The sequence below is a fragment of the Ovis canadensis genome, chromosome 12, assembly GCF_042477335.2.
Source record: "Ovis canadensis isolate MfBH-ARS-UI-01 breed Bighorn chromosome 12, ARS-UI_OviCan_v2, whole genome shotgun sequence".
NCBI lineage: Eukaryota > Metazoa > Chordata > Mammalia > Artiodactyla > Bovidae > Ovis > Ovis canadensis.
In genome coordinates, this window is record NC_091256.1 from 66,323,177 (window position 1) to 66,344,067 (window position 20,891).

The 20,891-nt window shown below is 36.9% G+C and overlaps 1 protein-coding gene across 6 annotated transcripts in view; it reads left to right on the top strand.

The window, feature by feature from the left end:
* The window catches only part of RABGAP1L (RAB GTPase activating protein 1 like), a 726,983-nt gene that overhangs the window by 93,450 nt on the left and 612,642 nt on the right, over positions 1–20,891 (top strand). For all 6 annotated transcript variants that reach the window (XR_011247784.1, XM_069546100.1, XM_069546103.1 and 3 more), the window contains exons 6-7: positions 6,074–6,231; positions 8,149–8,259. Coding sequence is in view for 5 of the 6 variants with exons in the window: in XM_069546100.1 (XP_069402201.1) it covers positions 6,074–6,231; positions 8,149–8,259 (269 nt within the window). In the remaining variant the exon portion in view is untranslated. The remainder of the gene's footprint in view (positions 1–6,073; positions 6,232–8,148; positions 8,260–20,891) is intronic.

A 20,891-nucleotide genomic window follows, 5' to 3' on the forward strand; every position in this document is an offset into this window, starting at 1 on the left:
ATATTTCTGTGTGTCTGATACTAACCATGAGCAGTATGTCACTTGTTATGCCCTGGTGATCAATTTTATTTACACTGAAACAAACATGTACAGACATAGAAGTTCTCTGTCAGAACTGTGCCCATGTAAGGAGTTCAGATTTGTTTTGTTTTAGGTAGTTCTAAATTTATCTAAAATAATTCTGTTTTATCCATGTGTGTATGTTGCATGTATATAAATATATATAAACGTGTGTATATATAAATATATATATAAATAGAGATACATATATCAATACATATACCAGTGTGTATACATATATACATGTACTGACTGCTTGGCAAAGTGTATGATAGAGTGAATGAGTACAAGTGTGTCTGATACATAGGAGACAGTGAATATAAATATGTTGAAAGAATGTTTGTGTATTTGTGAATTAGGGGGTCTATTTCTGATCCTTACAACTCCACTACAGAGGTGGGGAAGCAGATGGTAGAATCCCGGCATTTCATGTTGGCAACCATCATTTAACATTCCTGTGTGGATTCTGGATAATTGGCACTCAACAATTAAAAAAATGAACTTTGAAGAATTGGAGAACCTGCTTCTTGGAGAGGCAGAATCACTGCTGTGGAAGGAAATTGAAAGGCACCTGGTTGCAAGCATTTTTTATAACTGTGATGGTATGAAACTCTCTTTTTGGATTATAGCATCCACTTGTTTATGTGGGGGGTTATTTGTCATCTTAAGAGCTTTAATAGTGGGTAAGCAGTGGATAAAATGGGGGGGGATTCTCGGCCTATTTTGGGTATAGTATTAAATAGTATATTTCTAGAGAGGGTATTTGGTACATGTAGATTGTGAGAAAAGTGATGTTCCTGTATTTAGTTTTTTTTGAGTAAATTTTTCAAAGAGTTACATTCTGGGACATTGATGGTAAAATTGTTTGGAGAAAAAATACTTGACAGTCATCATTCAGTTTTATTATGAGCGATCATTTCTAAATACAAATAACCCAGTATAGACATAGGGCTTATGCCAGGCACTGTGTTAAATACTTACTTGATACTCATAACATCTCCATAACAGACTAGTGATCTTACACTTCTCTTTGCCTGGAGCAGTTATAGATTATGCCTGTTGTCTAAGTATATTATTAAAGCCTCCATTTTGTTCTCAAAAGTGTTCTGGTTTGGGTAATAAATTGGTTACCATTTCCGTATCCCAAGTCTAAGAGAATAGATAATAAAGCTGGTTTTCAGAGGAAGTATATGATTCTGAAGACCCACATATTTTTCAGTAACAGCTTTCCTGTTACTTTATTATAAAAAGTAAATGTAGATTTTTACCTTTCAGTTACGCTTTATAAAGGGATATTTTGGTCATTCCAGCAACCTTTGGGTTTTACTCATGCCTTTTATAGAAGGTGTCTGATATCTTCCTGTCTCCTCTCAAAAAATAATGACTTGCCCTTTGTCGCATTTACTGGTTATCTGGTTCCCAGAAGTTTCTTGTTCTATGGTGAAGGGACAACATTAGTTCTTAGTATATGGGCCCCTCTTAATGGGTACAGACAGTTGGCAAAGATAGCTCTGGGACAGACGACAGATGTTCTTACTGCTTAAATATGTACCATGTACAATGTCGCTAATTTGTTTTCCATTGTTTGCAGAGTCCCTGGATGATATTTGAAGAAGTTTGTCAGTTAAAAGCAAGAAGACAACTTCTAAACAGAAAGTTGTAGCATGGCTGACACTACCATTTGTCACTGTGATATGCTCTTATTTCACCATAAAATTCCATAAGCAGCAGATACCAGCTGTGGTAGAGGGGAAGCCCAGTGTGGGTGATGGCTTTTTGGGACCTATGACATGAGGATTAGGGTTTCCCACAGGAGGGTTAGGACATATTTGATCTGTTACCCTGGATATTCTTCTGAGGGACTCTGCTGGAGTGGATGTTAATTGTCTATGGCAAAAGAGTTGGGGGATCCACCCAGAAGTATCTTAATGCTGATGATCTTTGTAGAAGGAACATTCTGGTGAAGAATTGCAGACAAAGCATAATATCAGAAAGCATAGTGAAAAAAGCCATAAAGGCATGTATTCTTGTTGATCTTTGTGGATATATTATACAACGCTGTTTTTAAAGATACAGTTAAAAGTCTTAGTTGACTCTTTTAAGAATTTATTTCTACTAGTCAGTGTAGCTGTTTCCTTCAAAACAGATTTTTCTGTTTGTATGTTATACTTACTATTACTAGCAGTTCTCAGTGTTGTATTTTAGAACAGGTTGTTTTCATCTTCTGTTAAAGGCATTCAGCTGTATTTTATGATAAATACCAAGAATATCATTAAGAAGATCTTTATTCTTAAACCTCTGGTTTTTCTTGGGATTGCTGATACACCACTACATAAAACAAAACATACTCTTTGGGAAAATATTGTTTCTAAACATATTTATTGAGATGGTATTTTAGCAAAATGCCTTATTTTGGAAATTAATTTGGAAGTTGTATTCTTAGTATTTTTCTCAAATAAGTTGATTTTTATTATTAAAAAATTTCTTAGTTGATAGTGCCTTTTTTTTGTTCCTTTCAGTAGTATATTTGAGCAAGTTTTAAAAATTTTAACAGATACCTTTCTGGGTATTCTTTTATAGGATGACTTTTCTACATTTATTTTTTGAGTGAACATTTTCTTGATGCTTATTTTTACAAGAGATGTTTCTCTTTCACCATTATCAGTGAAAAGGCTTTATTTTAGAAGAATTGGCTATGTTATTTAAGTAAATATTTTGTCTAATAGTATTTCTTGGACTGTTAACATGTACTACATATTTGAAAATTTGGAAACTACTGAAATACCAAAGAAAGGTTACTCAGAATTCCACAAGAATTAAGATTTTGGTGTATCTCCTTTCCACATATCTTCCTGTGCCCTTTTCCCCAACTCTTCAAAAACAACAGCCACCACCCCAAGAGATAGTTTTGTGTTTAACTAGTGCTTTCTATAGGTACTGCCTCCTGGGGAAAAATTGTACTGTATTATTTGTTAATAAACCTTTTGACATCTGCAAAGAAAATGCCTGTTCTAGATTTTGTGTGTGTGTGTATTTAATAGTGTGATGCATATAGAATATTTTCCATGGTATTATGTCTAAAATTTTCTTTTCATGATGAGATCAGTTATCCAATTTGTTCCAATAACTATAGATACTGATAATCATTGTCTTTTAAGCCACTCTGCCTTACCCATTCTTGGATCATCATTCCAGCTTATTCACAGACTCTAGAACTCACAAATGATTTTAACCTTGTTGGAAATAACAACTTCTAAGACATAGCCAGGATTAAATATAGGAGTGGATTAAATTGTTGTTAATGTACTGTTGAGTCCTTCCTTCAAAAACAGAAAGTTGTAGTCTTATTCCACTCCCTCCACTCCCATCATTCTCTGCTACTCTGGCTCCACCCTGTATACTTAGGTTTTTAAAAAAGTTCCTGATCCTTGCCCATGCTTTAGAATTTGCCAAGTTTTTTGACTTTTTTTTGGTGTGGACTCAAATGGCAGGCTTGCTGATAGCTCTGATACAAAGAAAATGAAATGACTATAGGAGGGAATAATAAATATGGTTAGGGTTTGACTCTACTAATGTATCAAAAATTATAGGTATTCTGTTTTCACATATAATGTTTTCTTAAAAATATGCTTAAAATTTGTTTTGTTTTCTTCAAAATATATAAAGTAAATGATAGACTTCACATTGTATTTGAAGTTAGGAACTGGGGAGTACTCAACTGAAAAAGTTTAAAGTGCCTATTTACACTTTACCTTGTAGGCATACTCTTTTTTTTTTTTTAGTTTTTTATTTTTTAAATTTTAAAATCTTTAATTCTTACATGCGTTCCCAAACATGAACCCCCCTCACACCTCCCTCCCCATAACATCTCTCTGGGTCATCCCCATGCACCAGCCCCAAGCATGCTGCATCCTGCGTCAGACATAGACTGGCGATTCAATTCTTACATGATAGTATACATGTTAGAATGTCATTCTCCCAAATCATCCCACCCTCTCCCTCTCCCTCTGAGTCCAAAAGTCCGTTATACACATCTGTGTCTCTTTCCCTGTCTTGCATACAGGGTCGTCATTGGTAGGCATACTCTTTAGTGACTTATTTCCAGCATGTTCTTTGATTCTATTGTCCTTAACACTTAAATTATTGCACTAAGTGAATTAAAGATCCAGTTGAGACTGAACATACCTCCTCTTGTGTTACCTAATGATTCCTTGCCACTCACCCCAAGCACTTTCAACTTAACCTGTGCTGAAACTTAAGCTCCATGTTCATTTTTGTATCCCTTGCCCCTAAAACAAATACTTAATACACAGAAGACACTAAAAGAATATTTGTTGCATGAATGAGTGAATTTATCATTGGCTTAATTGTATAAAATTTGAAGTATAAAGTTTTTATTAATATTAATCCTTTGTTTTATTTTTACTTTTTATATAAAATTATAATAGCATTAACATTTTATAAGCAGTGTTATACAAATATGATGCTGTTGCTGAAGCTCAACTTTGGGATGACAGGCAGCATTCTTATACTGTTAAAATGTATAAGTCAGTTAATTTAGATAACTGTTGATTTGGCCCTGGAAAGGCAGTTAGGGTAATCATTCAGTACTTAGGTGTAAGTGTGGCTGCTGGAAGTTTTTGAAGTTTGTGATGGAGTGTGTGTATGAGAAAAGGTAGGATATAAGAATGTAGCAAAAATAGAAAATTGAGGAAAGACCTCCATACTTTAGGAAGTTCTGTTAATGAGAGTGCTCTTACTTCAAGTGAATTATAAAATATTATAATCTTAGACTAATATTGAGAGTAATTTGCATTCACTTATCCAAAGTGAAGGGTTTGTTAATATTCAGAGAAGTCTCTTTACTAGTACCTCCTAGTGTGAGATTTTGAAAATATTACTTTTGTTTAAATCATTCTTATTTCATCTTGTTTTTATTTGTTCAATGCGTGGGTGACCTGAGAGATTTGAAAGGTCTTTTGTGCTTCAAGAATACAAATTTGAGATGATATGGTACTTCTTTTAGAACCAGGGAAGAAAATAACCTCTGGAAGATTGTGAGATTTAGAGTGCTCCTCCATATTAGGGGAGGAGAGTAAGTCATTTATAATATATATTGCATATTTATATATTAAGTAATCACCAGGGTGGCTTAATACTAATAAATAAAAACATTTCAGATTCATTCATTTTGCGACACATTTATATAGCAACAGCATTGGGAAACAACACTGGAAGCTCTTTAACTCATGTTGCCATGTTTTGTTTCATTTTGCAAAGAACAGAGTTTATTGTATGGCTCAGGATCTAGCCCTCTGAAGCTGAGGGAAGTGAAAGGAGAAATTGACAACTTGGGCTAAAACCACATTTGTGTGTGGTCACCGGGAAGATTTAGATGCTAGCATCATTCTAGTAATTGTTTTAGGATTCATTCTTTTCAATATAGTATCTTATGAATCCTAGAAACATCTATGTCCTAGAAACATCTATAAGTACATGCAACTTCTTTTGTGACTTTAAACATCTTTATTATGCTGTTTATTAAATGCCAGATTGAAAGAAACAAACTACAGTTGATCCCTGAACAGTGTGCTGGGAGGTGGAGTATATTAGGGGCACTGACCTTCTGCTCAGTCAAAAATTCATGTGTAATTTATACTTGGCCCTCCACTGTTCCACATCTGCTGATTCAACCAACCATGGGTCATGTACTGTAGTATTCAGTGTTGAAAAAGTATAAGTGGACCTAGGCACTTTGAACCCGTGTTCTTCAAGGGTCAACTGTGTGTGTCTGTGTGTGTGTATACACTATATGTTACAAACTCTCTCTTTCTCTCTCTCTCTCTCTCTCTCTCTCTCTCTCTATATATATATATATATATATATGCTTACCCTATATCTACATTGTCTATTAAGAACATTGTGACCTTGGAAATTATAGATTCAAGAATTAGGGTGATCAAAATGCAGTTAAAATCTTTATCTAATATTATTTCCACTTTTATTCTTTTAGGTAAGCAGAATTTTATATAGTTTCTGTACAGCTTTCAAACGTTCTTCTAGACAAGTATCAGATGTTAAAGACTCGGTTATTCCTACCCCCGACAGTGATGTGTTTACCTTCAGTGTCTCGTTGGAGGTAAAAGAAGATGATGGAAAAGGAAACTTTAGGTGAGATTATTTGGAAAAAATAAAAATTAGTATTGTGTCTGAAATATAATATTGACTAATATATAGGTTCCAGAAATTATACACTGTTGTTATAAAGCTTTAGGATGATACAGAAAAACTTCATTGGCAGATGCATGGTTCACTTTTGTCAGGCTTTTCAGATAGTTTATGTAAATTATTTTCTTGATATTTTAAAATTCTGATATACTTACTATAGAAAAATTAGTAGAAGTAAAATTAGAATAAAATTTTATGGTCTTGTCATCAATAATCACTTTAATTATTAAAAATAATTTTTAATATCAAAAATGTAAAATTATTTTGTCAAAATTCTTAAAAATACATTTTATCACAATTTTATCAAAAATATTTGATACTAGGGTGTACTTTTTAAACTTATATTGGAGTACAGTTGATTAACAATGCTGTAATAGTTGCAGGTGTACAAAGTGATTCAGTTATCTGTATACAAGTCTCTATTCTTTTTCAAATTCTTTTTCCATTTAGATTTTTACAGAAGAACAGTGTTCCTTGTGCTATACAGTAGGTCCTTGTTGGTTATTTTAAACATAGTATGTACATGTCAATCCCTACTATCCCTCCCCCTCCACCTCCAGAGTGTATTTTATACAGTTATATATACATATATATATGTAGTTTTTTTCTTTTAACTTCATGATGTAAGAATTTTCCCATTAAAATGTTTTCATTTATTTATTTTTTTAATACTTATTTGGTTGCATCCTGTGGGATCTTGTCTTATGGGCTCAGTAGTTGCTGTATGTCTGCTCTCTAGCTGTGGCATGTAGGTTTAATTGCTCCATGGCGTGTGGGATCCTAGTTCCCAGACTAGGGATCAAACTCGTGTTCCCTGTATTGCAAGGTGGGTTTTGAACCACTGGACCACCAGGGAAGTCCCTAAAATATTTTAAATTAGAATTGTTTTTAATAGTTGTCAGTAGTATTTTGTATGATTTGACCATCATTTAATTAACTGTTTCCTTCTGTTGTATATTTGGAATGTTGTTCTTTAGTTTAAAAATAGGCAGATAATAAGAAATAGTTATACTCTTATTGATCACCTATGTGATTACTTTGCCTTTGTTTCTGACAATAATTATTAGGTATTTTATCTTTTTTTTTTTTAAGTTATAGAAATTGAGACTTAGGTCAAATAAGTGACTGAAAGTATTTTTCCTTTTCAGATAAGACAGCTTATATTATAAACACTGTTTTAAGGGACTAATTCTTAAGAATTGTCAGTCTGGCCTAGGCTAGAATTTAACTTGCCCTGATCTGTTCCTCTTTGTTCATCTTTTATTTATATTTTCTTGGATTTGTCACAGTCATCTCTAATTCTGGATGTTTAAAAGTAAGCTCTTTTTCTCACTTGTTTTGCCTTGAGTTTAACTGTGTTAAAAGCATTCATAACCGTATAACCCGTTAAACCAGAAATATAACAGTCTTAAAATTAAATAAACCATCTTCCCAAATTTGTTAAAATTTAAAAACTAAAATTTGAAATGATATAATTTTAAAAGTTTTGATTTAAAATATACTATGGTTACAAGGGGGAAAGTGAGGGGAGATGAATCAATTGGGAGAATTGGGGTTGGCATATATACACTGCTATATGTTAAAAAGACAACTAATTAGAACCTACTGTATAGCAAGCACAGGGAACTCTACTCAGTACTCTGTAATGACTTGTATGGGAAAAGAGTCCAGAAAAGAGTGGATATATGTATATGTATAACTGATACAACCAAAGTTTGTTATTTACTTTGTGTCAAGGTGAAAGTTTGATATATCTTAATAAGGTTGTTAAATACTCTTGTTTCATTCTAACCTTGAAATAGATGACCATTTTATTGTTTTTAATTATTGATCATTTCTGTTCTTTTTTGCATTTTTCAGTCCTGTGCCTAAGGATCGAGATAAATTTTATTTCAAATTAAAACAAGGAATAGAGAAGAAGGTTGTGATTACAGTGCAGCAACTTTCTAACAAAGAATTAGCTATTGAAAGGTAAGCAGCTTGCTCCTACATACTATCCAAAACTTGTATTGTTATTGTTTCAAGAGACATACTATCAAATCTCTGCTGTGTTACTGACTGGCTTTTCACCATGTTTCAGTTTCTCCATTTAAAAATGAGAATGAGAATAATAATGTTTTCTCCTCTTAAATATGTTAGATGAAACTGGTTCGTTGAAAATCTCAATTGATGGGGGTAAATAAACATGAAATGGCTTTATTTTTTCAGTAGTAACTGTTTCAATCCAATTTGGGCTTTTTCTTGCTCTTCCTTATTTACATATAGGACAGACACCGTCCCTTCTTAATCATTTTTGATTATTAAGAAGTCCATTTATTTACTGAGATTTTAGAATCTTTAAGAGATTTGTATTTTAAATATATAAACACACCCATACGTACATACACATGGGTGTGCATGCATTTCTGTATTTATTTCTGTGTTTAATTTTTGTTAGCAGTAGATATAGCAATGTGTTAAACTTTTTATTTGGAAAAAATTTCAAATTTACAGAAGAGTTAAAACAATAAAATTAGTACAGAGAATACATGTATACTCAGAATCACTTACTAATAACGTTTTATCCCATTTGCTTTCCAAACATTTTCTCAGCCTATGTCTCAATTTTTCCTTCCTTACACACACTCATAGACACACACACACACACCCACACACCCCCACACCGAAAAACATGATTGGTTTTCTGAACAGTTGAAGAGTAAGTTATATATACCATGATGCTTTCCCCTTGTCTACTCCGTTAGGAAATGTGTCTTTCCTAGGAAAACTACGGGTAGGGCTATCTCTTAAGTAACCACATTACATGTATCAACTTCAGTAAACTTATTTTCCATATAATACTTTTTATCTAATCTACTATTTGTCTCTGATTTTGCCAGTGAACCCAGTAATGTCCTTTCCCCCCCCATCCAGTTTGGGATTCACATTAGGATCAGATACTGCATTTAGCTGCCATATGTCTTTAGGTTTCTTTAATTTCGAAAGATTTCCAGAGTCTTTGTCTTAAAACATGGGCATTATTGAAGAATACATCTCTTTTCCCTCTTGTTAATATGACATTGCTCAGTTTGGATTTATCTAATATTTCCTCATGATTCAGTCAGTTCAGTTCAGTTGCTCAGTTGTGTCCTAGTCTTTGCGACCCCATGAATCGCAGCACGCCAGGCCTACCTGTCCATCACCAACTCCCGGAGTTCACTCAAGCTCACGTCCATCGAGTCGGTGATGCCATCCAGCCATCTCATCCTCTGTTGTCTCCTTCTCCTCCTGCCCCCAATCCCTCCCAGCATCAGAGTCTTTTCCAATGAGTCAACTCTTCGCATGAGGTGGCCAAAGTACTGGAGTTTCAGCTTTAGCATCATTCCTTCCAAAGAACACCCAGGGCTGATCTCCTTCAGAATGGACTGGTTGGATCTCCTTGCAGTCCAAGGGACTCTCAGGAGACTTCTCCAACACCACAGTTCAAAAGCATCAGTTCTTCTGCGCTCAGCTTTCTTCACAGTCCAACTCTCATATCCATACATGACCACTGGAAAAACCATAGCCTTGTCTAGACTGATCTTTGTTGGCAAAGTAATGTCTCTGCTTTTGAATATGCTATCTAGGTTGGTCATAACTTTCCTTCTAAGGAGAGATGCAGATAATTTATTGCTGCATTGATGATTTCTCTCCTTCACAGTGTATCACATGTGGAGGCTCTTAATAACCATCTGTCCCTTTCTTGTGATGGTAATTTTTGATTTCCAGCCAAGATGTCTGATTTCTCCACTGTAATTCCTTTTTTGTTTTTCTTTTCCCCTCTCCCCCTTTGTAACTAGTAAGCAGTTTGTTGGGAGACCAAGGAAAATATCTTGCTTCTCATCAAAATTTCCTGTTTGGTTTTGCTTCTCATCAAATCAAAATTTTCTCTTGGGTTTAGCTTTCATTCATAATTCTTTTCTGATCCAGTCGTTATCATGATGAATGCAAAGTGGTAATTTTCCATCTTTTGCATTTTCTCGAGGCAGCCCTTGACATTTCTCCTGTAAGCCAGACCTCTCCCTTTTTTTCCCATTTATTACTGTTTGTTTTTGATATTCACTCTTGAATTCCCTCTCTCTTGAAATAGTTCATGATTCACTGTAGTGTTTAATTATCTAGGTGCTCAAATTATCCCAGAATTTGCCAGGATCCCAGTCAAACCCTTTGTCTTTGAAAAATTCCCTGAGCACTTCCCTTCTGGTGTAATAAAAGGCATTTCTCTTTGGCATAACAAAGGGCATTAACCAGTTTGTAGTATATGAATAACATAGGCAAAGAAGTGTTAGGTGTTAGATAATTTAACTTTAAACAAATGGTAGTTACAAATATTGAAGTTTTATGATTAAATGATATATTATGCCTGTACTATGCTTGTATGTAAAGCAGTCCTTCCTTTTACTAATGAGAAGCTCCAATGGATTAATTTGAATATAGAAACCTTGGTGAATATAGGTGAAATAGTTGAATGCCTATTTATGTTTTCATTGTTAACTTAAACATTTATACATACATTTAAAATATATTGCACATAATAATTACTTAGAAATGTTGCCTTTGCCCATATTCTCATATTCATAAGGCAGCTTAATTCAGGCTCTTCTCAATAATCTTTGACATTAATGCCTTCATCATTACTTAGCTATTTTTTGAGTAACTTTTAGGCATTTTTCCAGAGCATAGTATCTCAACTTCTGCCAAAGTTGTTTGAGATGAAGCACTTTTTGAATGATATATATTGCTTTCATTAGAAATTTTTCTAAACCAGATGTACTTTGTTTGTATAACAGTAGAATAGTTTAAAAAATTCATTCCATGTATAGCTACTTAATATATTGCTTTTATTTTAACATAATTAATGTAGATGGTAATGTCTAACAACCATGTGTTCATATACTCAGCAATACTTACCAAATTTGTTGTTTTTTTTGCTTCTTTTTTCACGCATCTGTCAGATGACCTCTAAACATCCAAACTAAACGTGACTGAGATTGCTTCTGGCTAATGGGACTTGCCCAAGCAATACTTTGTTTAACACAGCAGACAGAATTTTCTATGACGTGGGGTGTTTTTCAAATACTTGAATTTCCATTTTTTTTTTTAAGAAACCCTTGCTTTTATTGGATTATATTTGTGTTTAAATCAGAAAATGTGAATAGTGGAATTTAAGGTGATCCAGTAGGTGGCAGTCTTGTCAAGGGAATTCTTAACCTCTGAATTTTAAGCACTGCTGTCGACAGAGTTCATTTGTAGTATAAAGACATCTGTGTTAAAGTAAATACTTCAGATCACATAATTTTGGCTTACCTTCTGAGATGGAAAGTGATTTATCATTTTTAAAAACAACTTCTCATTATGTGAAATGTATAACATACACAAAAGTAAAAAAATAATATATTGAACCTCAGTGTACCTATCACCCATTCTGGATGCTAATTTGCAATATTTTGGGTTTTAAAAATGATAATTTTTATTATGAAAAATTTATTTATCTGTGAATTCAAGTTCAAGGATTCCTTCAGTTCAGTTCAATTGCTCAGTTGTGACCGACTCTGCGACCCTGTGAACTGCAGCATGCCAGGCCTCCCTGTCCATCACCAATTGCCGGAGTCTACCCAAACTAATGTCCATTGAGTTGGTGATGCCATCCAACCATTTCATCCTCTTGTCCTCTTCTCCTGCCTTCAATCTTTCCGAGCATCAGGGTCTTTTCAAATGATTCAGCCCTTCGCATCTGGTGGCCAAAGTATCGGAGTTCCAGGTTCAACATCAGCTGTTCCGAAGAACACCCAGGACTGATCTCTGTTAGGATGGACTGGTTGGATCTCTTTGCAGTCCAAGGGACTGTCAAGAGTCTTTTCCGACACCGCAGTTGAAAAGCATCAATTCTTTGGTGTTCAGCTTTCTTTATAGTCTAACTCTCACATCCATACATGACTATGGGAAAAACCATAGCCTTGACTAGACGGACTTTTGTTGGCAAAATAATGTCTCTGCTTTTGAATATGCTATCTAGGTTGGTCATAACTTTCCTTCCAAAGAGTAAGCATCTTTTAGTTTCATGGCTGCAGTCACCATCTGCAGTGATTTTTGGAGCCCAGAAAAATAAAGTCGGTCACTGTTTCCACTGTTTCCCCATCTATTTGCCATGAAGTGATGGGACCGGATGCCACGATCTTAGTTTTCTGAATGTTGAGCTTTAAGCCAACTTTTTCACTCTCCTCTTTCACTTTCATCAAGAGGCTCTTTAGTTCTTCTTTGCTTTCTGCCATAAGAGTGGTGTCATCTGCATATCTGGGGTTATTGATAGTTCTCCTGGCAATCTTGATTCCAGCTTGTGCTTCTTCCAGCCCAGCATTTCTCATGATGTACTCTGCATATAAGTTAAATAAGCAGGGTGACAATATATAGCCTTGACGTATAAGGATTCCTTATTTGTAGATAATTGTATATACCATTTGGTCTTGACTGCTTTGTAGGCAAGTTCAGTTCAGTTTAGTTGCTCAGTCGTGTCCAACTCTTTGCGACCCTATGAACCGCAGCATGCCAGGCCTCCCTGTCCATCACCAATTCCCGGAGTCCACCCAAACCCATGTCCATCGAGTCAGTAATGCCATCCAACCATCTCAACCTTTGTTGTCCCCTTCTCCTCCTGCCCTCGATCTTTCCCAGCATCAGGGTCTTTTCCAGTGAGTCAGCTCTTTGTATCAGGTGGCCAAACTATTGGAGTTTCAGCTTCAACATCAGTCCTTCCAATGAATACCCAGGACTGATCTCTTTTAGGATGGACTGGTTGGATCTCCTTGCAGTCCAAGGGACTCTCAAGTGTCTTCTCCAACACCACAGTTCAAAAGCAAGTACTTGTAGGCAAGTACTGTGTCATTTCTCCCAGAATCTCCAATATCTAGCGCCATGCTAGGAAGCACTGCTTTATAGTTACATAGTCCTTCCTTAGAACTTTCTCTGTGCTAAGCACTGTTCTAGATGCTGCCTATGAGATGTAGATGCTATTGTCTTTATTATACAGTTAGGGAAACTGAGGCTAGAGAGGTTAAATAGCTTTCTTGAGGTCATACAATCAAATACCAACTACCACATAAATATTCTTACTCTGGTCTTTTTAAAAACTTGTTGAGTAAGTGAATAAAAAGTATATAAAGATTTTATAAAGTTAGAGCATTGACTAAATTCACTGTAATTTGTAGAGAATAATAGAACGTTGTACCTGATAGACTCCTAACTTGTTTAGAGGATATGTGAAGACTGTTCTCATGTTTTGAAGATTTGTTGTGTTCATGTTCTTTTGCTTTTTTCAAACATTCATGTTAGATTTTACATATTAAGCTTTATTTAGAAACTGGACATAAAAAAAATTTAATAGGCAACATTTATTGACTTACTATAATGGCCATTGTAAAATTTAATTGTCATAACAACATGTGAGAGCGATATAATAATTATTATCCTATTTTTTTTTCAGAAGATGAAAGAGAAACTTAATGAAATTAAGTAACTCAGTCAGTTGGCCAGAAACTAATAGAGCCAGGGTTTAAGCCAAGCCATTTAACTTCTGAGTATATTCTTTTAAAGACTGTACCCAATTAAATTTTGTTTATATGCTAAATTTAAAATTAAACCAATTAGAAAATAAATGGATTGGTATTCTTTGGTGTATTTCCAGTGGAATTTGAAAGGGAGAGTATACCTGGGGCATTCAAGTGATTGCTCAGTGATTTCAAACCCCGGGACACCTTGCCCTGGGAGAAAAGCTGATTGATTTGTTTAGGAGAAGACCAACAATAACAGCTGAGGGGTGAAAGCAAGATGATTGTAATCTGAAATGTGTGAGATGAGCAGCCTAAGCCTAATTATTGAGAGGTTCCAGTTAAAATGTCAGAGCAAATCCAATCAGGTCAAGCTCTTCTGGTGTTTCCAAAGTGGAGATGGCAATCTTCTCTGTCCTTCTCCAGCTGATATTTTCATGGATTTTGGTCTCACCATGTGTAGAAATACTGCAGATGATTTTCTTATATACCCTGAAATTGATATGGATTTTAAAGCTTTGTCTAGTATTTGAAATACACTATATACATGATAAGTAGCGTTATTGCATAGTACCCACTTCGATGCTTTGATGGATCATTGGTTATGCTACTGCTGCTGCTAAGTCTCTTTAGTTGTGTCCGACTCTGTGCGACCCCATAGACGGCAGCCCACCAGGGTCCTCTGTCCCTGGGATTCTCCAGGCAAGAATACTGGAGTGGGTTGCCATTCCTTCTCCAATGCATGCGTGCTAAGTCGCTTCAGTTGTGTCCGACTGTGCGACCCCATAGACGGCAGCCCACCAGGCTCCTCTGTCCATGGGGTTCTCTAGGCAAGAATACTGGAGTGGGTTGCCATTTCCTTCTCCATTGGTTATGCTAGATAGCCAAAAAGTGAGTGGGAAAAATTTCAGTTTTTGTTGTATTTGTTTTATGACTAGTTGATTTTTGCTAAGTATTACGTCTTAATTTGTAATAAAATGATTCAGGGAAAGTAATACCATACACGTTTGGAAAACTGGCCTCTTCACAGTTCCTTAACAAGAAGTGGAGTTGTAGTGATGGTAATTTCAGACTTTGTGGAAGGTTAGCTGGGGAGGGATTTTGGCTTCATGGTTTATGTCTGTCAGATCACTTTGTTCCCAGGGATCTGCCATGATGCCTGATGTGTGAGTCGGAATGAGGTACTGATACAGCAAGCAAAGTGTAATGGCTAGATTTGTTGTAAGTATGCAGCTTCATTTGTACTGAGTAACATGAGCCATAAGCTAGGAAGAAAATATTTCCATGGGTTACTTGTATCTGATCCTAATTTGGGAGAGTACAATCATTGCATATACATATACATATACATATATATATATGAATGAAACACATCACTACTAGACGGCAGTTTGATCATTTGTAGAGTGATTCAGAGATGTGCCAGTTTTGATAATAAATTGTTTCAGTTTTTTAATTTGTGCTTGCTGGCTTAACTCAAAAACTATATAATGAGAAGCTGACGTAGCTATAGTACAATACACAAACTAGAAAATTGACATTGGTGTAGTCTATAGATCTCTGTTGGAGCTCTTTTTGAATACTTTTGTAAATCATATATACTTCTATAATAGAATAATAATTTCTTGTTTTTCTAGTGGCAAAAGACCTTTATTTAGCTTTATTTAACTTAAGGTGACTGATCAAGATAGTTGTGGACAAAGAGGCTATCAGGTCCTAGCTGAGAAGAGTTCCAGATTGTTCAAATGCAGTGATTTTTTTTGAAAATTGAAATATATTTGACATATAACATTGTGTAAACTTAAAGTGTACGACATGTTGATTTAATGTTTATATATTGTAATATGACTGCAGTTGTAGCATTAGTCCCTCTGTCACATCACATGTTTATCAGTTATTTCTTTGTGATTGGAATGATTAAGGTCTAGTCTCTTAACAGTGTTGACTGTTTTAACTATAGTGTGTGTTAGATCTTCAAGGCTTATTTACCTCTGGTTGCAAGTTTGTACTCTGAAACAACATCTCTCCTATTCCCTCACTCCCCAGTAACCACCAGTTTATGCCCTGTTTTTACGAGTGTGACTTTTTTAGATTCTTCATATAAGTGATATCCTGCTGTTTTGTCTGTCTCTATCTGGCTTACGTCACTAGCATAATGTCCTCAAGACCCATTTTTATTGGTGCAAATGGTGAGATTTCCTTCTTTCTCATAGTTGAATAACATTCCCTGTACACCCTTTCTTTAAAAAATTAATTAATTAATTTAATTAATTAAAAATTTTTTTGCATTTCTTTTCCATGGGGATGGTCTTGATCCCTGTCTCCTGTACAATGTCATGAACCTCCGTCCATAGTTCATAAGGCACTCTTATCTATCAGATCTAGTCCCTTAAATTCTATTTCTCACTTCCACTGTATAATCATAAGGGATTTGATTTAGGTCATACCTGAATGATCTAGTGGTTTTCCCTACTTGCTTCAATTTCAGTCTGAATTTGGCAATAAGGAGTTCATGATCTGAGCCACAGTCAGCTCCTGGTCTTGTTTTTATTGACTGTATAAAGCTTCTCCATCTTTGGCTGCGAAGAATATAATCAATCTGATGTCGGTGTTGATCATCTGGTGATGTCTATGTGTAGAGTCTTCTCTTGTGTTGTTGGAAGAGGGTGTTTGCTATGACCAGTGCATTTTCTTGGCAAAACTCTATTAGCCTGTGCCCTGCTTCATTCTGTATTCCAAGGCCAAATTTGCCTCTTACTCTAGGTGTTTCTTGACTTCCTACTTTTGCATTCCAGTCCTCTGTAATGAAAAGGACATCTTTTTTGGGTATTAGTTCTAAAGGGTCTTGTAGGTCTTCATAGAACTGTTCAACGTCAGCTTCTTCAGCGTTACTGGTTGGGGCATAGACTTGGATTACTGTGATATTGAATGGTTTGCCTTGGAAATGAACAGAAATCATTCTGTCGTTTTTGCAATTGCATCCAAGTACTGCATTTTGGACTCTTTTGTTGACCATGATGGCTACTCCATTTCTTCTGAGGGATTCCTGCCTGCAGTAGTAGATATAATGGTCATCTGAGTTAAATTCACCCATTCCAGCCCATTTTAGTTTTCGGATTCCTAGAATGTCGACATTCACTCTTGCCATCTCCTGTTTGACCACTTCCAATTTGCCTTGATTCATGGACCTGACATTCCAGGTTCCTATGCAATATTGCTCTTTACACCATCGGACCTTGCTTCTATCACCAGTCACATCCACAACTGGGACTGTTTTTGCTTTGGCTCCATCCTTTCATTCTTTCTGGAGTTATTTTTTCACTAATCTCCAGTAGCATATTGGGCATCTACTGACCTGGGGAGTTCCTCTTTCAGTATCCTATCATTTTGCCTTTTCATACTGTTCATATGTTAACTTATATGCAGAGTACATCATGAGAAATGCTGGGCTGGAAGAAGCACAAGCTGGAATCAAGATTGCCGGGAGAAATATCAATAACCTCAGATACGCAGATGACACCACCCTTATGGCAGAAAGTGAAGAGGAACTAAGAAGCCTCTTGATGAAAGTGAAAGAGGAAAGTGAAAAAGTTGGCTTAAAGCTAAACATTCAGAAAACGAAGATCATGGCATCCGGTCCCATCACTTCATGGCAAATAGATGGGGAAACAGTGGAAACAGTGTCAGACTTCATATTTTTGGGCTCCAAAATCACTGCAGATGGTGACTGCAGCCATGAAATTAAAAGACGCTTACAACTTGGAAGAAAAGTTATGACCAACCTACATAGCATATTGAAAAGCAGAGACATTACTTTGCCAATAAAGGTCTGTCTAGTCAAGGCTGTGGTTTTTCCTGTGGTCATGTATGGATGTGAGAGTTGGACTGTGAAGAAAGCTGAGCACCGAAGAATTGATGCTTTTGAACTGTGGTGTTGGAGAAGACTGTTGAGAGTCCCTTGGACTGCAAGGAGATCCAGCCAGTCCATTCTAAAGGAGATCAGCCCTGGGATTTCTTTGGAGGGAATGATGCTAAAGCTGAAACTCCAGTGCTTTGACCACCTCATGTGAAGAGTTGACTCATTGGAAAAGACTCTGATGCTGGGAGGGATTGGGGGCAGGAGGAGAAGGAGACAACAGAGGATGAGATGGCTGGATGGCATCACTGACTCAATGGACCTGAGTCTCAGTGAACTCCGGGAGTTGGTGATGGACAGGGAGGCCTGGCGTGCTACGATTCATGGGGTCGCAAAGAGTCAGACACGACTGAGCGACTGAACTGAACTGATTGATTTATTTTTGGCTGTGCTGGATCTTCATTGCCATGCAGTCTTTTCTGAGGTTGCAGCAAGGGGGGCTCCTCTGTAGTTGTGGTGCGCAGGCTTTTCATTGCAGTGACTTCTTGCTGGGCTCTAGGTCACGTGGACTTGAGTAGTTGTCGTTATGGGCTCAGTAGGTGCAACTTCTGGGCTCTAGAGCACAGGCTCAATAGTTGTGCCTGGGCTTAGTTGCTCCATATCATGTGGGATCTTCCCAGATCAGGGATCGAACCTGAGTCTCCTGCATTGGCAGGTGGATTCTTTATCTCTGAGCCATCAGGGAAGCCTGTTGCCACATCCTCTTTATGTATTTGTCTGTTGCTGGACACTTAGGTTGTTTCCATATCATGGCTATTGTGAATAATGCTGCAATAAACACAGGTGCATTTATCTCTTTGATATCCTGTGTTCATTTCCTTTGGGTATATACCCAGAAGTGGAATTGCTGAATCATATAGGAGATCTAGTTTTAACTCTTTGAGCCACCTTCATTTTGTTTTCCATATTGTCTGTACCAAGATCCACTTTTATTGTTGAGTGTATCTGTACCAAGATTTATCTTGAGTGGATCTGTACCAATTTACATTCTTGATTTACATTAGGAAAAGAAATTTTGACTTATAACGTGGCTATTAAGTAATTAGAAGAGATGATGTATTTTAACTGCATCCTCCCTTCAGTCACTAAGTCATGTCTGACTCTTTTTGCCCCATGAACTGCACACCAGGCTTCCCTGTTCTTCACTATCTCCTGGAGTTTGCTCAAACTCATGTCCACTGAGTCAGTGATGCCATCCGACCCATCTCATCCTCTGTCAGCCCCTTTTCCTCTTGCCCTCAATCCTTCCCAGCATCAGGATCTTTTCTGATGAGTCTGCTGTTCACATCAGGTGGCCAAAGTATTCGAGTTTCAGCTTCAGTATTGGTCTTTCCAATGAATATTCAGGGTTGATTTCCTTTAGGGTTGACTGGTTTGATTTCCTTGCTGTCCAGGGGACTCTCAAGAGTCTTCTCCAACACCACAGTTCGATAGCATCAATTCTTTGGCCCTCAGCCTTCTTTATGGTCCAGCTCTCACATTCGTACGTGACTACTGAAAAAACCATAGCTCTGACTATACAGACCTTTCTTGACAAAGTGATGCCTCTAGTTTTTAATACACTGTCTAGGTTTGTCATAGTTATTCTTCCAAGAAGCAAGTGTCTTTTAATTTCATGGCTGCAGTCACCGTCCACATTGATTTTGGAGCCCAAGAAAATGAAATCTGACAATTTCCACTTGCCATGCAGTGATAGGACTGGATGTCATGATCTTCATTTTTTGAATGTTGAGTTTTAAGCCAGCTTTTCACTCTCTTCTTTTAGCTTCATTCCTTCACCTTCATCAAGAGTCTCTTTAGTTCCTCTTCACTTTCTGCCATTGAAGTGGTATCATCTGCATATCTGAGGTTGTTGATGTTTTCCCCAATAATCTTGATTCCAGCTTGTGAGTCATCCAGTCCAGCATTTTGTATGATGTACTCTGCATATCAGTTAAATAAGCAGGGTGACAACATACAACCTTGGCATACTCCTTTCCCTATTTTGAACTAGTCTATTGTTCCCTGTGGTTCTAACTGTTGCTTCTTGAACTGCATATAGGTTTCTCAGGAGGCAGGTCAGGTCTGGTATTCCCATCTCTTTAAGAATTTTCCAGTTTGTTGTGATCCACACAGTCAAAACTTTAGCATAGGAAATGAAGCAGAAGTAGAGTTTTTTTTTTTTTTTCAATTCCCTCGCTTTTTCTGTGATCCAGCACGTGTTGGCAATTTGACTTCTGGTTCCTCTGCCTTTTTAAAGTCCAGCTTGAACATCTGAAAGTTCTCGGTTCACATTCCAGTTCTACCCTCATACTTGATCTGGAAGGGAATGGCTACCCACTCCAGTATTCTAGCCTAAAGAATTCCACCGACAGAGGCCTGGCAAGGTACAGTCCATGGACTTGCAAAGAGTTGGCCACGACTGAGCAACTGTCACTTCTTCACTTGATCTTCATTAGTCCAATTTTATGCATTTATTTTTTGCAGCAAGTACAGTATTAAATTACTGGAGGAGGAAATGGCAATCCACTCCAGTATCCTGGCAGGGAAAATCCCATGGACAGAGATGCCTGGTGGTCTGCAGTCCATGGGGTCATAAATAGTTGGATATGACTGAGCCACTGAACACACACAGTATTAAATTGTACCAGTAGAGGGTGCTGCAGAGATACCCTGAGGAAGGGACTTGTGTTCGTTGTGATGTGTTGTGATTGCTCCTTGCTCTTGCTACAAGATTCTGGTACATCCAGTGGTATTGTGGTCCAGCTGTGCACACAGTTCGAGCATTCCCTCTGTGAACTCATGGTCTAGCTCCTGGCTCAGTGAGGTCTTCCTCAGTGGTCTTCCAGAAACTGACACAGGCTCTGCCTCTGAGCTGCCTCCAGGAGTCCTGATTTTCTTCATTCACCTGCCTGCTGACATTGGCTGCCTGCATCCCAGAGGACGTTTCCTGTTTCCTTGTGGTCCTGCTTTGCCGGGGCAGTCCATAAAGCTTCTTCATCATCCACTGGTCTACAGTCATACCTTCTATAGTGAGGTCACACTGCCAGCTCTAGGGAGAGGATCTTCTTTCTTGATTTGCTCTTCTTTGGGTTTCTCTTCCTCAGCCTTAGGATAGTTTTAAAAATTCTCTTTGTAGTCACTCT